Below are 18648 nucleotides of genomic sequence, written 5' to 3' on the forward strand. Positions count from 1 at the left end.
TGTTCCCCAATCTCAAAAAGCACCTAAAGGGACAATATATATTTTAGGACTGGGTGATGAGAGATCAAAATTCGTTCCCTCATTCCATTTAAACAACAAAATTAAGGAAGAAGGGGCAGGAGGGACTTTTAAGGTACCAAAGGATAGAATAATCAATTAATTTAGAAAAATATACATTTTATTTAAACAATTCTTTAAAATGACAATAAGCTTTTACAAGAATCACCTATTATTTCTTTTGACATGTACAACCACTTCTTACTCCACATGTTTCACTGTAGAGTAGAGTTCATGTAGAGTAAGAAGTGGTTGTACATGCCAAAAGAAATAATAGGTGATTCTTGTAAATGCTTATTGCGATTTTAAAGAATTGTTTAAATAAAATGTATATTTTTCTAAATTGATTGATTATTCTATCCTTTGGTACCTTAAAAGTCCCGCCTGCCCCACCTAAAGGGACAATGATTTGGGAGAGTTCCAGAGGCAACTAATGCGGCAAATGAGTGGTCACACCAGCAGCCGGAAGAATTTTATTTGCAGGGACTTAAGAAGCTGCAGGACAGATGTCGCAAGTGCATTGACTTCCTGGGGGAATATGTAGAATAGCGTGCCAGTTACAGCTTCCTAGCTCAATATTATCTGGGTAAGGCTCAATTACTTATCAGCACCGGCTTGTATATGGTTCAAATCGAGATTGAAACCATCTATGGCCGGCTTAAGACACATCTTTCCTTTTGATGCACCTGGAAAGTATTTAGCTGGTGTTAACTGAGAGTTTAATTGGGCTTTATTAATCTTTCGCTTGCTGTTTTGGGCCAGTTCCATTTTTAAAATCAATTTTGTTGGTCAAGAAAACAAAAAAAAAAAACACTTCTAATATTACAAATATTAATATGAATTGTATTTCCAATGTGAAAGCTATGTCCATGAATTCTGCCCACTGCATACAAAAAGACACCACTGGTCCTTCTTTGGGACAGTGTGAATGAGAGGCACAAAGAGGTCTTAATGGTACAAAAATAACACTGAGTGTGAGACATAAGGAATGTTGGAGCATGGAGGCATCGATCACCCCTATCAATTTATCTAGGAGAAAATATTTGTTAAAATATTCTAAGGCTAGTCCTCGCAGAACCTAAAAATCACAGCAACTTGTGATGCCCTGATATCCCTCCAGATTATTATTATTATTATTTTTTTTTGGGTTTGAGGTCCATTAGACTCTGGGTTGTATACCCTGCAGGAGACCAGTGCTCCAACTTAAGGCCCAAGGCACATGGTCTCCTGTCCAGTGGTAAATAGGCTAGTTAAAGGTCTTCCACGTCAAGAAGGGAATCCTTGGAGCACAGTGGCTCATGGCTCTGTCATTCGTAAACCAGGACTGCCTCAGTGCCTCCTCCAATGAGAATCTTCCTTAAGTCTTTCACGATGTCAGACAACGAGGGACATTCTGTTTGGGAAATCACCCTGCGAAAAATAATAAACAGTAAGATGTGAACATGACAAAAATGGAAAAAAAAAAAACAAAATGATAAAACTATCCCTGACCTTGAGGACTTTGAATTAAAAATCCCCTGTCTACAATTTCAACAAAAAAAACAAAACAAAAAAATGGCGCCTTTTAGTCATCAATCCATTCAAGCTACACACAGGGCATCATAAGCTGCGGCAAGACACGATGTACAACCCACGTTCAATTTTTTTTTTATAAAACAAACGGGTAACACTAATGAGATCTCTTTCATAAGGGCAGGCTATGGTGATTGATGTCAAATGTGTGACTCATGACAAAGGTGAAAGAACACACAAGATGAAATATGAAAGGGTGGGGAGTTATATACTGGATGGTTGGGATTACGTATTTTATTTCTCTTTAATTGTGGCGGTGAAATATTGATTTGCCCCATTGGCTGTTTCCCTCATTCTTTGTGTAAAAACAACACAACTATAAAAAAGAGAGAAGAGAAATAACTAATGATCCAGCAATAAAGGAAACCAACCATCTTGTTTTCAATTTTTTTTTTTTTTTCTTGTTCCAAGTGAATACATTTAATATTTTTCAAAAAGTTTAATTTTCGACATGTAAAAAGCTGCCACACTTACAATTTCATATAAAGTAATTTGGGAACAAAAATAATATGCAGCAGCAACACAAACAATTTCATTTTTGAACATGTTTTGGTCATGTAAAATAATTATTTTTTATTTTTTTATTATTGACACCAAAAATAATGTCTGGTCAAGAAAATTTAAAAGTCTTCTGTTGCAGCTTTTTTTTTTTGCTTTTTAATAATTGAAAGACGATGCAGGTTATAAGTTTCTACTACAATTCAATCTAAGTTTCATAATATCAAGATAATAACCACAAGATCACCCTTAAAGAGTGGAACTGCCCGAAACTCCCAGACTGAATTTTGTTTTTTTGTTTTTTATTTCTTTACAAAGAAATTAGACTCAGACAAAATTTTCCCAATTTTTCACCATGCCTTCACAAGACAATTACATCTGGAGTCCAAATGTACAGAATGTAAAAAAAAAAAAAAAAAAAAGAGACATTATTTAAAATACCCAATGTCCATTTCGTGGAGAATTGTCCGAACAGCCCATGTTTTTCCCGTGTTACTTGTTTTATTGACATACCCGAAAAAAAGTGGACAAGAACACGTCCCTTTTCGAAAGGTGGTAGAACGATATTGAAGAGCTGCTTTTATACAGCATGCATTTTCAATGTTTATGGTCCACAAACATCTCCGAAATGGCACAATATATCATATAAGAATGTCCACACACACACATCCTCCCCACTCTTTTTCTTAAATTTTTGACAACGCCCTCCAACCCCATTTGGCCTGTGACCCATTCATGTAAAAAAAGAAGGCTTTTCTCACTGTTTTACTGGGCTGCTCCTTTTTCTTCCTCTTGTCGGAGGCGCTGAGATAGGAATGTTCTCTTGTACGAAACGGGAGAGCCCTGGCAAGCTCTCTTTCGCTGTAGGGAGGAAGCGAGTCTTCTTCCTCAACTTTGTTATGGTCCTTTCCTTCTCCGGTCTTGATTGTTGGAGATCGACCGTAGCTGCGGCTTGAATTTTGCCGTGGGGTGATGCTGGTTTCCTCGATACCCCTTGACTTCCGTTCTAGAATACTGCTAAGGTAAGCGTCATCGTAACTCTGTCCCATTCTAGATATCCTTTTGGGAAGATGCTTGTCCTCTGGGGCTCGTATCCTAGAAGGGCTGAATGACCAGCCTCGTTCATTGTCTGAAAAGAGCTCCCTTCCATAGTTTCGTTTTCCATAGTAGTCTTCGGTTGAGCTGTCCTGGTAGACTGATCTTCCTCTTGACTCAGATCGCTCAAACCTTGGTCCTGAGCAAGGGCCCCGGCTGTCGGCCCTCCGAGGCCTCTGTTTATATGAGTCCGCAAATGCCGCTAACTCATCAGTAGAAACAGCTTGAACTGCCATGGGAAAGGATTTCCTTTCTAAAACTTCAGATGTTGGTCTTTGGAGGCTGTGAAGAAAAATCAATGTATAGTTGAGGTGCTAAAATCTATGCAAGATTTATTTACGCATAGTCATTTTTGAGGACAGTGATGTCTTATAAAAACCAAAGTTGATCCTAACAAGTAAAGACTAATTTCAACCAATCTATTCTTTTGTAGTTCTTGGAGTGAGGAAATAAAGACAGTCAGGAAGATCAAAAGAACACGGAAAAAGAGGGAAGGCAGGAGAGACCTTATTAAACAAAAAAACAAAAGGAATATGGTTGAATACTGTACAACTAGTGAGGTTGTGGTTGACCATAAGAGATGGTATCTGTAACCTTTGATGAGTTCTTATGGAAAGTAGATCTGTCTCCACCAAGGTTGTGAAATGATTGCTTGGGATAGGCTAGTCCTAGGTCTGCTTGGGGAATGTTAGGATTGTATAAAGTCAGACAAAAAAAAGCCCAAATTTATCTACTGTTGCACAGGCACCCTTGGATGGATTTATTACACGGTTCACAAAACTGTATGAACTTCAGAAGAACGTTACTTTCTTGGTAAAGAAATATGTATTTAAGCATCAATCCAACATTGAACACCATTGGTGTTTAATATGTATATTTCTTTACCAAGAAAGTAACGTTCTTTGGGACTTTCTGTGAACAACATCATAGGGTTCTCACAGTAAACTGCATAATGGATCTATCCACAGGCACCTCGGCTGTGGTAGAAACCCTTGGGCTTTATCATCTGTACAGTTGATTCTAGTTAAAATGTTTTAGAGTTGTTTAAATTAGACTTGGGAAAAGTAAAAATGCCCCATCAAGCTTTTATTACTGTCTATGACCTCTGTTGTGGAGAATTCACCCAATTTCCTGTCTCTGTGACACCAGGACAAGAAACGAGAAGAGCGGATGTCACCAAGACTGGAAAACATGGAAAGTACTGCTAAACTGGGAAAAGTTTTAAGACTTCACACATTTTAACTGTTGCAGTTTGTGTCTCCATTGCAGAGATTTCCCATTACTTCCTGGCCATATGGTTAAAGGAGAAGTAGGGCCAAACCTCTTTTAGCCTTACATCTCCAGGAGATTGGACCGGCTGTATGACGTCAGCCGACAGTGGATTCTTGCCCGCTATCGGCTGAAAACGAGTCAAAAGAGTGCAGAATGAACACCGGTCTGGTCCAGTCTCAGGAGAGATTCTGACTTTAATGTTGGCATCAATCCAGATGCCTGGACCGGCAGCTGGCTCAGCCATTCAGCACCCTGCTGAGAGCCCTAGTCAGACAATCCCGCCCCCTGCACAGCCCGGCAGTCCAGTGAGTGCTGGAGGGGCAGAGCAGAGAGCTGGTGTCTGACAGTCACCAACTCTCTGCTCAGTGCAAACGCAGAACTGAGACATCAGTGGTCTTTGATTGCTCAGTTCTCATTCTTAACCACTTCAATACAGGGCACTTTCGCCCCCTTCCTTCCCAGCCCAATTTTCAGCTTTCATCGCTGTAGCGCTTTCAGTGACAATTGCGCGGTCATGCTACACTGTACCCAAATTAAATTTTTATCATTTTGTTCGCACAAATAGAGCTTTATTTTGGTGGTATTTATTCACGACTCCGTTTTTTATTTTTTGCGATATAAGCGCAAAAAAAGCGGAAATTTGGAAAAAAAACAATATTTTCTTTTTTATATTTTAAAAGAAATCCAACAAAATCAAATTTTGTCATAAATTTAAGCCAAAATGTATTCTGCTACATGTTTTTGGTAAAAAAAAAATTCTGTTAAGTGTATAATAATTGGTTTGTGTGATCACGGACATATGTACGCAAATGATCATGTACATATGTGTGCAGGTGATCACGTACATATGTGTGCAGATAATCATTGGGACATGTGATTTTAGTGGGACATATGTGGGGACATGTTTTTATTATTAGGGACATGTGTTTTATTTGGGGACATGTATGTTTTGGGGACATGTGTGTTTTGGGGACATATGTGGGGACATTGTGTTTATACTGTGTGGTGTGTTGTGTATTACACTAGACTGGTGATCAGTGAGTAAAAAGCTGTAAAAAACAGCTCATACTCACTGATCATCAGCCGGCTGCAGCGATCTGCTCTCCTCTCCTCAGCGATGACTTCTGTGTGAGGAGAGGAGGAGCCGTGCCTAGCAACCGGCTGTTTGTTTACATCACATGACGGCCCTGATTGACACGGCCGTCATGTGATCAGGAGGGCCAATCACAGAGCCCTCCTGCCGATCTGAGATGTGCCGTGTCCGGGTGACACGAGCACATCGGGATCGCGCCGCTGCGCGGGCACGTGTGCGCGCGATCCCGCTCCTTCTGAAGGATGTTCCTGAACGTCCTATCAGAAGTAGACAGCTCCCACCCGGCCGTATATATGCATTGGCCGGGTGGGAAGTGGTTAAAAGTGCTGGGAGACCGATGCTGCTTCCACCTGGCTGACTATGACATTTTTTTTTTGGATCTCTAAACTTGTCTTTTAAAGCCCCCCCAATGGGGGCACAGACTGGGAAGTAAATCCTTGCAGAAAAACAACCTGTCGTAGGGTTCCCCATACCCTTCAACAGTCATGGCCCTCTCTTGTCTTGGGATGTCCTCTCCTTTTCTTGTCATAACTGCATAGCTCCCAACTGTCCCTGATTTTGAGGGACTGTCCCTGATTTGGAGCAATGTGCCTCATTTTGGTCTGATCTATATAGATGTATATAAAATGCACTTTTCATCTATCAAAAAGTATTTTCCAGCGCTAAATCTTTCATCTGATTTTTAAATTGCTGCATTTGTAAATTCCGAAAGCCAATATAAAGGAAAGTAGTGGTAAAAAAAAAGCAATTGTGGGTTTGTAAAATTCTCCTTTAAGGGGGTGTGTCCTATGCCTGCTTACTTTTGCTGATAGGTGTGCCTCATTCCCATCTCAAAAAGTTGGGAGGTATGTAACTGTTAATGGTGAGGATGGGGGCAGGAGGGAAAAAGCATGCCTGATCTGACCCCCCAGTGATCTTGGAGACACGAGGACCCCATTACATGGTTATATATTTAACAGTCACATGGTTAAAACAAAATAAAACGGAAACTGTGTTCAGATGCCCCCTGATAAGTCAGAGTATTGCCGCGTACACACGACCGGACTTTTCGAGGGACTAGGTCCGACGGACTTTCGGCGGAGTTCTGACAGAGTTCTGACGGACTTTCCGAATGAACGGACTTGGCCACACACAATCACACCAAAGTCCGATGGATTCGAACGTGATGACGTACGACTGGACTAGAATAAGGAAGTTCATAGCCAGTAGCCAATAGCTGTCCTCGCGTCGGTTTTTGTCCGTCGGACTAGCATACACACAAGCGGATTTCTCGGTAGGAACTGGGTCCGGCGGAGTTGCGGCGGAAAAATTTGAAAAATGTTCTATTTCTAAAGTGTGTCGGATTTTTGCAAATCAAAATCGTTCCGTCGGACCTTTGATGTCGAAAATCTGGTGCAACTCTGCATGGAAATCAGCTTTCAGGTTTTATTGTGAAAGCTTAATTGAACAATCTGAAAGATAGAAGCTGATTGGCCACCATGCACAGCTGCACCAGATTACGAGTGCTCCAGTTTTAGTAAACCCTCCCACACTGTATGCTCAGCTTTACATTTATATTTTTCTTTCGTCTCTGTCCTCTTCTACCTTTAGCTTCGCAGATTGTACAATATGATAGTAGTATGACTGGACAGCTTTAGTCATTCCTACTCACCTACTCCTGAAACTCTCTCGGTCATCCCTGAATTTGGAGGACCTTGTGGTTCCCCCGACTACGCCGGACCAATATTCTGCATCCCCATCGACATTACAGCTGGAGGGGAGAGGCTTCCTGCGGACTTGGCGATAGGAACGATTGTAGTGTGAGTTGTCGTCGTGCAGGGAACTCAACTCCGAGATTGTGTGGCTGTCTAGGAAAGGAAATGCAAGTGATACAAGTATAAGATCAGGTTAGCTATCATTTCCCTGAAAACATCAAGACTAAAAAGACAACGTAATACAAGAGGCCATTACTGTGTACAGAGTGAGCATGGATATGGTAACATTTATATTTGACGGTGGGTCTGAGGTGTAGAAAGCGAAGGTCTGGGGCTGAGTTGTCCCCCTCCTCTTCCTCCTTGCAAGCTGGAGGGAGGAGAATGCCTAATCCTCTCTCCAGCTGCAGCTATCTGTCGCTGAATCTTCTGACAGAAGTGATACTGCAATCACTCCTGTCAGTGAACAGAGGGATCAGTGTGTCTGAGGAGTAGAGAGCGAGGGTCTGGGGCGGAGTTGTCCCCCTCCTCTTCCCCCTTGTACTTACAGACCACACTGTGAAGCATCTTCTTCTTCATCCCTCCAGCCATGAGATAAGGGCATAGAGGGGAAAAAAAGCAGCCTGACCTCCCTGCACAGCAACGCTGTGCTAAGACTGAGCGACTGAGTCTCAGCCCCTGCTCTCTATTGCCACCTGCAGGCTGGAGGGAGGAGAACGCCTAATTCTCTCTCCAGCAGGGGCGGACTGACCATTCGGTCACTCGGTCGCCGACCGAGGGCCCCGAGGTGGGGGGGGGCCCGGCTCAGTCTGCCCCTTGAGGTGCCCGCATCTTAAAATGCAGAATTTGAGAGAGCCCCCGAGGAACCAGTGCACACATCCTTGCTGGCACTGGCAGTTGCTCATGCAGAGCTATAGGAGAGGAGAGGAGCGAGCTGGCCGGGAATGAGATAGATGATCTTAGTGCAATCAATCATGGATCCCTGTCACGTCAGCCGTGCGGGGATAATTGCAGAGACAGGTGCTTTGGCCACCTCTCCCCCCCCCCCGAGGAATTCAGCAGAGGGGGCGGGGCCACACACAACACTGCCGCACGGGACAGTCGATATGGAGCTGGAGCCTGCAGAGTGCACACAGAGGACAGAGCCACAGGCACAGAGTTAACTCCTCGTGGAATTGGCCACCCACACTGACCTGCCTTGTGTGCAGCAGCAGGTCAGTGTGATAATGACAGACAGCAGTTACAGTTATTGTAGTATGAATGGATGTTCTTTTTCCTTTCCTCTTGCCATGTGCCTATTTACCAGGTGCTATTCACTAGTGCACACTGATATCTGTTACACTGAATGCCACTCAGTGTATAGATATCATTGTTATATATAGGGAATAGCACTTAGCCTTGGTTCACATTGGAGCAATTTGGCATGCGATTTAACATGTGAAATTGCATGGCAAATTGCTGGCAATGGCACTACCTGAATCAGTGTGACGGTGCATTTGCAGCGTCACACTGATTCCCAAAAGTAGTTTCTGTACTACTTTTGGCGACTTCTGGGTGCGATTTCCATAGACATCTGTGCAGCAACCCGCACAGATGTCTTTGAAATCGCTGCCAAACTCACACTGACATGCGGTTCTGAAATTGTGCGAGTTAAGCTGAACTCGCACACTTTCATTCCCGCTGTCAGTGTGAACTTGGGCTAAGTGAGTGTTATTCCATATATATATATATATATATATATATATATATATATATCACTGAAATGAATACACTGGATGCTTATCCCTAAGATACACTGGTGTGCTCTGCAGGCGCTATAATGCTAAAAATAGTGCCTGCAAAGTGCCCTGAAAGAGCCGCTCCTCACACTCCAGTGTGAAGCCCCGATGGCTTTCACACTGGAGCGGTGCACTGGCAGGACGCTAAAAAAAGTCCAGCTAGCAGCATCTTTGGCGCGGTAAAGGAGCAGTGTATGTACTGCTCCTCCACTGCTCCTGCCCATTGAAATGAATGGGGCAGCACAGCTATACTGCCAGCATCGCTTTGTGGTGGCTTTAACCTTTTCGGCCGCTAGCAGGGGGTAAAACCCCCCCCACTAGTGGGCAAATATCGCTGCTAAAACGACGGTGCAGTGGCACTAAAAATAGCACCACTTTACCGCCGGCGTGCCCCACGCCGCCCCAGTGTGAAAGGGCTCTAACACTGCCATCTGTACACTAAGAATGTCTCTTACATTGGTGATCAGTGAGAAGAATGTTCCTTACATTGGTGATCAGTGAGAAGAATGTTCCTTACATTGGTGATCAGTGAGAAGAATGTTCCTTACATTGGTGATCAGTGAGAAGAATGTTCCTTACATTGGTGATCAGTGGGAAGAATGTTCCTTACATTGATGATCAGTGAGAAGAATGTTCCTTACATTGATAGTCAGTAGAAGAATGTTCCTTACATTGGTGATCAGTGGGAAGAATGTTCCTTACATTGGTGATCAGTGAGAAGAATGTTCCTTACACTGGGGATCAGTGGGAAGAATGTCCCTTACATTGGTGATCAGTAGAAGAATGTTCCTTACATTGATAGTCAGTAGAAGAATGTTCCTTACATTGGTGATCAGTGAGAAGAATGTTCCTTACATTGGTGATCAGTGAGAAGAATGTTCCTTACATTGGTGATCAGTAGAAGAATGTTCCTTACATTGATAGTCAGTAGAAGAATGTTCCTTACATTGGTAGTCAGTAGAAGAATATTCCTTACATTGGTGGTCAGTGAGAAGAATGTTCCTTACATTGGTCATCAGTGAGAAGAATGTTCCTTACATTGGTGATCAGTGAGAGGAATGTCCCTTACATTGGTGATTAGTGAGAAGAATGTTCCTTACATTGGTGGTCAGTGGGAAGAATGTTCCTTACATTGGTGATCAGTGAGAAGAATGTTCCTTACATTGGTGATCAGTGGGAAGAATGTTCCTTACATTGGTGATCAGTGAGAAGAATGTTCCTTACATTGGTGATCAGTGAGAAGAATGTTCCTTACATTGGTGATCAGTGAGAAGAATGTTCCTTACATTGGTGACCAGTGAGAAGAATGTTCCTTACATTGGTGATCAGTTAGAAGAATGTTCCTTACATTGGTGATCAGTGAGAAGAATGTTCCTTACATTGGTGATCAGTGAGAAGAATGTTCCTTACATTGGTGATCAGTGAGAAGAATGTTCCTTACATTGGTGATCAGTGAGAAGAATGTTCCTTACATTGGTGATCAGTGGGAAGAATGTTCCTTACATTGGTGATCAGTGAGAAGAATGTTCCTTACATTGGTGATCAGTGGGAAGAATGTTCCTTACATTGGTGATCAGTGGGAAGAATGTTCCTTACATTGGTGATCAGTGGGAAGAATGTTCCTTACATTGGTGATCAGTTAGAAGAATGTTCCTTACATTGGTGATCAGTGAGAAGAATGTTCCTTACATTGGTGATCAGTGAGAAGAATGTTCCTTACATTGGTGATCAGTGGGAAGAATGTTCCTTACATTGGTGATCAGTGAGAAGAATGTTCCTTACATTGGTGATCAGTTAGAAGAATGTTCCTTACATTGGTGATCAGTGAGAAGAATGTTCCTTACATTGGTGATCAGTGAGAAGAATGTTCCTTACATTGGTGATCAGTGGGAAGAATGTTCCTTACATTGGTGATCAGTGAGAAGAATGTTCCTTACATTGGTGATCAGTGAGAAGAATGTTCCTTACATTGGTGATCAGTGGGAAGAATGTTCCTTACATTGGTGGTCAGTGGGAAGAATGTTCCTTACATTGGTGATCAGTGAGAAGAATGTTCCTTACATTGGTGATCAGTGAGAAGAATGTTCCTTACATTGGTGATCAGTTAGAAGAATGTTCCTTACATTGGTGATCAGTGGGAAGAATGTTCCTTACATTGGTGATCAGTTAGAAGAATGTTCCTTACATTGGTGATCAGTGGGAAGAATGTTCCTTACATTGGTGATCAGTGAGAAGAATGTTCCTTACATTGATAGTCAGTAGAAGAATGTTCCTTACATTGATAGTCAGTAGAAGAATGTTCCTTACATTGATAGTCAGTAGAAGAATGTTCCTTACATTGATAGTCAGTAGAAGAATGTTCCTTACATTGATAGTCAGTAGAAGAATGTTCCTTACATTGATAGTCAGTAGAAGAATGTTCCTTACATTGATAGTCAGTAGAAGAATGTTCCTTACATTGATAGTCAGTAGAAGAATGTTCCTTACATTGGTTACCCCACCAGTTCACCCTAGAAACAATCAGACGATGTGGCCACCTGCTCCCATACCATTGTTGCACTTTAATTTACATTTTATTTTTCTTTAATACCTATAATAAACATTTATTTTGAACATAGTGTAGAGAAATTATTTGAATGCATGCAATGTGGGCAGTGCAATATGTAGGTGGGGCTTTGTGTGGATGTAGCTTGAACGTGGGCGGAGACACAGGGGGCCCCATGTTCTCCTTTTGCCCGGGGGCCCCATGAGCTGTCAGTCCGCCCCTGCTCTCCAGCTGCAGCTATCTGTCGCTGCATCTTCTGACAGAAGTGATACTGCAATCACTCCTGTCAGTGAACAGAGGGATCAGTGTGTCTGAGGAGTAGAGAGTGAGGGTCTGGGGCTGAGTTGTTCCCCTCCTCTCTCCCCTTGTACTTACAGACCACACTGTGAAGCATCTTCTTCTTCATCCACCCAGCCATGAGATAAGGGGATAGAGGGGAAAAAAGGCAGCATGACCTCACTGCACAGCAGCGTTGTGCTTAGAATGAGGGACTGAGTCTCAGCCCCTGCTCTCTATTGCCACCTGCAGGCTGGAGGGAGGAGAATGCCTAATCCTCTCTCCAGCTTCGGCTATCTGTTGCTGCTCCTTCTGACAGAAGTGATACCACAATCACTCCTGTCAGTAAACAGAGGGATCAGTGTGCCCCCCCCCCCCAGAAAGTCACCGCTATTTCCCACTGTCACAAGCCTGCTCTCAGCCCTCAGGAGGAGCATATTACTCCACTTAAAGACAGTGGCCGTGGGCAACGGCAGCCAGAACTATAAGCAAAGCATCTGCAAATACGGGTGCCTGCATATAAGATGGAAGTTCCAAGGCAATACTTTACCGACTTGGGGATCAGGGAAATGTTGGATGTTGATTTATTTGGGACCCCCTTTCCTCTGTGCCTTGCATGCAAACCCTGCACACATGGATGGTACGTCACTGCTTTTACTAAAAAAGTAGGTGTAATGGTCAGGGGTTCACAAACTTTTGGCCATTTAGTGCATCTCTTGAAAAACATATCCATGGTCCAGCTGTTATAATGTTCCTGTTTTGTGATTGGTTGCTTGTCAACATGGATGAGCAATCCCAAGACAGAAGACTAGGCGATCCAACATTTTGCACCATGGAGATGCTTATCGGTGAGGGAATTCTACCCTCCAAGAGAAGAAGTTAATAGAAAATTGCAGCTGTATGGAAAACAAGACCTCTAACTAAAGGTTTACAATCATTTTATCTAAAGAAGTGTCGTAGAAGAGAAATGACAATTATCACAGGTAGGAAATGAGATGCTTGTATAGCAGGCCCATCATCGATAGCTGTGTAACGTTCTTCATATCGGTCTTACACAGTTGTGATGAAGCATATACGTTTTATTATCACTAGGGCTGAAACAACTAATCGATTATGAAATTAATCGATTACTATTTTCATAATCGACTAATTGGCCAGTTATGGGGTTAAAAAAAAAAGAAAACGAGCCCTTTATAGTACAAAAAGAGCAAATAATCGCTACTGTAAATATTACAGTTCTACAGTAAAAAAATGAACCTCTAATGCCGCGTACACACGGCCGGAATTTCCGACCTGATGGGAGCTTTTCATCGGATTTTCCGACCGCGTGTGTGCCCATCTGTCTTTTTCTGTCGGCATTTCCGACGGTCTTTAGATTGAGAGCCTGTTCTTAATTTTTCAGACGGAAAACCTTTCTATTGGATTTTTCGATTGTGTGTATGCAATTCCACGTGCAAAATTTCTGACGCATGCTCGGAAACAATTCGACGCATGCTCGGAAGCATTAACAGCTTAAGGACCGCCTCCTGCACATATACGTCGGCAGAATGGCACGGCTGGACACAAGCATGTACCTGTACGTGGCTCTTTAAGTGCTCAGCCGTGGGTCGCGAGCGCGCCGCCGGCGGCACGCTCGCAACCCGGTCCTGAGCTCCGTGGCCGTGGGACCCGCGGACCCGATCGCCGCTGGTGTCCCGCGATCGGGTCACAGAGCTGAAGAACGAGGAGAGGAAAGTGTAAACAAATCTCTCCTCGTGCTTTCTACTGTGGCTGTCACCGATCGTCTGTTCCCTTTTATAGGGAAAGACGATCAGTGACGTCACATGCCAGGCCACGCCCTCTACAATAAAAAAAAAACATCACACATAACCCCTCCTCGCCCCCTAGTGGTTAACTCCTTCACTGCCAGTGTAATTTACACAGGAATCAGTGCATTTAAATAGCACTGATTGCTGTATAAATGACAATGGTCCCAAAAATATGTAAAAAATGTCTGATGTGTCCGCCATAATGTCGCAGTCACAATAAAAATTGCTGATCGCTGCCTTTACTAGTAAAAAAAAACTATTAATAAAAATGCTATAAAACTATCCCCTATTTTGTAAACACTATAACTTTTGCGCAAACCAATCAATAATCGCTAATTGTGATTTTTTTTTAACAAAAATATGTAGAAGGATACGTATCGGCCTAAACTGAGGAAAAATTTTTTTTTTTAAATATATTTTTGAAAATTGTCGCTCTATTTTTGTTTATAGCGCAAAAAATAAAAACTGCAGAGGTGATCAAATACCACCAAAAGAAAGTTCTATTTGTGGGGAAAAAAGGACGCCAATTTTGTTTAGGAGCCACGTCGCACGTCTGCGCAATTGTCAGTTAAAGCGACACAGTGCCGAATCGCAAAAAGGGGCTTGGTCCTTTGGCTGCAAATTGGTCCGGGGCTTAAGTGGTTAGACTTCCCTTTTATAGTGCCGAACGGGTTGAATGTCGCGGTGTTATTGACTGTCAGAATTTGGTGTGACCGTGTGTAGGCAAGACAGTTTGAACGAAATTGCGGCGGGAAAATCATCAGAGCTTTTTCCGACAAGAATTCCGATCGTGTGTACGTGGCATTACAGTAGTGATTATCTGCTTTTTTTTTGTACTATAAAGGGCTCATTTTAGGTTTTTTAACCCCATTATGTTACTAAACGTCTTAGGCCTGGCTCACATCTATGTGTTTTTTGCAGAAATGCACTACAGTTCATTTACATGGTTTCTTATGGGACACGTTCACATCAATGCTTTTTTCAGCCGCTGCGTCTTCGAAAAGGGTCAGGGACTTTTTTTTTTTTCAACGCAAAACAGTGCTTTTTTGAGTTCAATAGACTTCAATGCATAAGCTGCAGAAAAGCACGTAATGCGTTTTTGCAGCAATTTGTGTTTTTTAACCACTTCAATACCGGGCACTTTCCCCCCTTCCTGCCCAGGAAAATTTACAGCTTTCAGCGTTGTCGCACTTTGAATGGTAGTTGCACAGTCAACACTGTACACAAACTACATTTTTATCATTTTCTTCTCACAAATAGAGCTTTCTTTTGGTGGTATTTGATCACCTCTGCGGTTTTTATTTTTCGCTAAACAAACTAAAAAGTCCGACATTTTTGAAAAATCTTCGTTTCTGTTATAAAATTTTGTTTTCTCCTTCACTGACGGGAACTGATGAGTCGGCACTGATGAGACGGCACCGATGGGCACTGGGGAGTTGGCACTGATAAGGTGGCACTGATGAGGAGGCACTGATATGTAGAATTGATGGGAAATGATAGGCGGCACTGATGGGCACTGATAGGTGGCACTGACAGGTGGCATTGATGGGCACTGACAGGTGGCATTGATGGGCACAGACAGGCGGCACTGATGGGCACTGACAGGCAGCACTGATGGGCACTGACAGGTGGCATTGATGGACACTGACAGGCAGCACTGATGGGCACTGACAGGCAGCACTGATGGGCACTGACCGGTGGCACTGATGGACTCTAATAGATGGCACTGATAGGCAACATCGATTGGGCAGGTACTGACAGGTATTAATGCTGGGCACTGATTGAATGGACACTGATTGGCACTGCGGTGGGCACTGTGAAAAATAGTACACCTATTCTACAGCATGTATTATCAGTGGGGGAGGGGGGCGCAGTTCTGGATCCATGCCTTGGGGGCTGGAGGACCCCTTCCTGGTACTGCCACAATATATACCCTTTAACTCACTAGCACAGCAGTGGTCAACATTCTTGATATTGGAAGGGGGGGGGGGGGGTTGGGTTGGGCTCAAGTGCGGCCACTGCCATCACCAAAGGGCCCCCCTTAACAATGTGGTAAATATTCAGTTTTACAGACAGCACACACAACAGGATATCGATTCTTAACCACAGACAAAACCACTGATGTTAGCACCACATCCCTAAATTCAGAAAATATTGGAGTATGTGTGGGATTTTTAAGGTGCATATACTAGGAAATAAATCCAGAAAAATATGTTAAAAGAAAAGCATTTCATTTTATTTTAACATTAGTTAAAGAGGAGGGCCGTTTAAAAAAATAAAAATAAATTAAAAGTCAGCAGCTGCAAACACTGCAGCTGCTGACTTAATAAGCCGACTTACCTGTCCTGGGCACCCGCGATGTCGGCCGCCCGAGGCCGACCCATCCCTCAGCTCTTGGGTCCCGGCGCCGCCATTCTTTCTAAGGGAAACAGGCAGTGGAGCCTTGCGGCTTCACTGCCCGTCTCCTACTGCGCATGCGCGAGTCACGCAGAGCTTTGTGAATGGGACGCGCTGTGTTCTGGGACACACAGTTCCCAGAACACAGCGCGACCCATTACCCAGAAGACAACGCGACAAGGAGAGAAGAAAGAAGATCTCCGCGGAGGAGGAAGAGGCAGATTAGGATTATGTGCCTAGCAACAGGCATTTCTGGTAAGTAAAAAAAAAAATTTTTTTTTCATTTTTTTTTTTTTTTAGATTTTTTTCTAATTTTTAATGTATTTTTTTTTTCAGGGTGGCCCTCCACTTTAAAAAGTATATAAAAACACATTCACAGCAAGTACATATAGTACACAGCCCTTATGGTTACAGCAAGTTAGATGTAATTCCCACCTACTACTAACTATAACTATAAGCTGTATCCATAATGACTGTGTACTTTATGTACTTGCTTTTGAAAATGTTTTTATATAACTTTTAACTAATGTTAAAAAAATAATAATAATTAAATGCTTTTCTTTTAACATATTTTTTGGGATTTATTTCCTAGTATACGCACCTTAAAAATCCCACACGTACTCCATTATATTCACACCAGAATATAATAGTCAAAGACTATTGGCATGATACAAGAGATCAGACTGCAGACATGATGCAAGGGATGATCAGAGACTGCAGACATGATGCAAGAGGTGATCCGAGGCTGCAGACATGATAGAAGAGGTGATCCGAGGCTGCAGACATGATAGAAGAGGTGATCCGAGACTGCAGACATGATACAAGAGATGGTCAGAGATTATGGACTTGATGCAAGAGATGATTCGAGACTGCCGACATAATGCAAGAGTTGATCAGAGACTGCAGACATAATGCAAGAGATGATCAGAGACTGCAGATTTGATACAAAAGATGATCAGAGTCTGCAGACATGATGCAAAAGATGATCAGAGACTGCAGACATGATACAAGAGATGATCAGAGACTGCAGACATGATGCAAGAGATGATCCGAGACTGCAGACATGATATGATACAAGAGATGGTCAGACAATGGAAATGATGCAAGAGATGATCAGAGACTGCAGACATAATGCAAGAGATGATCAGACACTGCAGACATTATACAAGAGATGATCTGAGACTGCAGACATGATACAAAAGATGATTGGAGACTGCAGACATGATACAAGAGATGATCAGAGACTGCAGACATGATGCAAGAGATGATCCAAGACTGCAGACATGATATGATACATGAGATGGTCTAACTATGGAAATGATGCAAGAGATGATCAGAGACTGCAGACATGATACACGAGATGATCCGAGACTGCAGACATGATATGATACAAGAGATGGTCAGACTATGGAAATGATGCAAGAGATGATCAGAGACTGTAGACATAATGCAAAAGGTGATCAGAGACTGCAGACATAATACAAGAGACTATGGACATGATGCAAGAGATGATTCGAGACTGCGAACATAATGCAAGAGGTGATCAGAGACTGCAGACATAATGCAAGAGATGATCAGAGACTGCAGATTTGATACACGAGATGATCAGAGACTGCAGACATGATGCAAGGGATGATCAGAGACTGTAGACATGATGCAAGGGATGATCAGAGACTGTAGACATGATGCAAGGGATGATCAGAGACTGTAGACATGATGCAAGGGATGATCAGAGAATGTAGACATGATGCAAGAGGTGATCAGAGACTGTAGACATGATGCAAGAGATGATCAGAGACGGTAGAAATGATGCAAGGGATGATCAGAGAATGTAGACATGATGCAAGAGGTGATCAGAGACTGTAGACATGATGCAAGAGGTGATCAGAGACTGTAGACATGATGCAAGGGATGATCAGAGACTGTAGACATGATGCAAGGGATGATCAGAGAATGCAGACATGATGCAAGAGATGACCCGAGACTGCAGACATGATACAAGAGATGGTCAGAGACTATGGACTTGATGCAAGAGATGATTTGAGACTGTCGACATAATGCAAGAATTGAACAGAGACTGCAGATTTGATACAAAAGATGATCAGAGTCTGCAGGCATGATGCAAGAGATGATTGGAGACTGCAGACATGATGCAATAGATGACCCAAGACTGCAGACATGATACAAGAGATGATCAGACACTGCAGACATGATACAAGAGATGGTCAGATTATGGAAATGATGCAAGAGATGATCAGAGACTGCAGATATAATGCAAGAGATGATCAGAGACTGCAGACTTGATACAAGAGATAATCAGGGGCTGCAGAGGACTAAGCTCAGGTTCACTCTACCCTGATTATATGCACACCGGGATATGTTATGATATTATATTGTCAGCTACTGTGAACTAAAAAGCAGAATATTTTGAGTCTTGTGGGTTGGCGTGCCTATACCCCCAGTATGAGAGTCTGTGTTTATGTTCTGTACCATGAAGCAAAGTTCTGATGCAGATAATAGAATGAACATCAGTGAACAGGCAGAGAAATGACAGCGCTAAGAATAG

General features: G+C 42.8%; 1 protein-coding gene across 4 annotated transcripts in view; it reads right to left on the reverse strand.

The window, feature by feature from the left end:
• Positions 1-395: 395 nt before the first annotated feature.
• The window catches only part of ILDR2 (immunoglobulin like domain containing receptor 2), a 456394-nt gene continuing 438141 nt past the window's right edge, over positions 396-18648 (reverse strand). For 2 of the 4 annotated variants that reach the window (XM_077479741.1, XM_077479738.1), the window contains 3 exons: positions 7239-7434; positions 2889-3504; positions 396-1467 (listed from right to left, as the gene is read on the reverse strand). In XM_077479741.1, coding sequence (XP_077335867.1) covers positions 1432-1467; positions 2889-3504; positions 7239-7434 — 848 coding nt within the window. In that variant the 3' untranslated portion in view covers positions 396-1431. Of the gene's footprint in view, positions 1468-2066; positions 3505-7238; positions 7435-18648 lie in introns of those variants that run through there. The other 2 variants (XM_077479740.1, XM_077479737.1) reach the window with 1 other exon arrangement.

Source organism: Lithobates pipiens, unplaced genomic scaffold (assembly GCF_037356315.1).
Source record: "Lithobates pipiens isolate NorthernLeopardFrog02 unplaced genomic scaffold, aLitPip1_a1.2 Scaffold_16, whole genome shotgun sequence".
Classification (NCBI taxonomy): domain Eukaryota; kingdom Metazoa; phylum Chordata; class Amphibia; order Anura; family Ranidae; genus Lithobates; species Lithobates pipiens.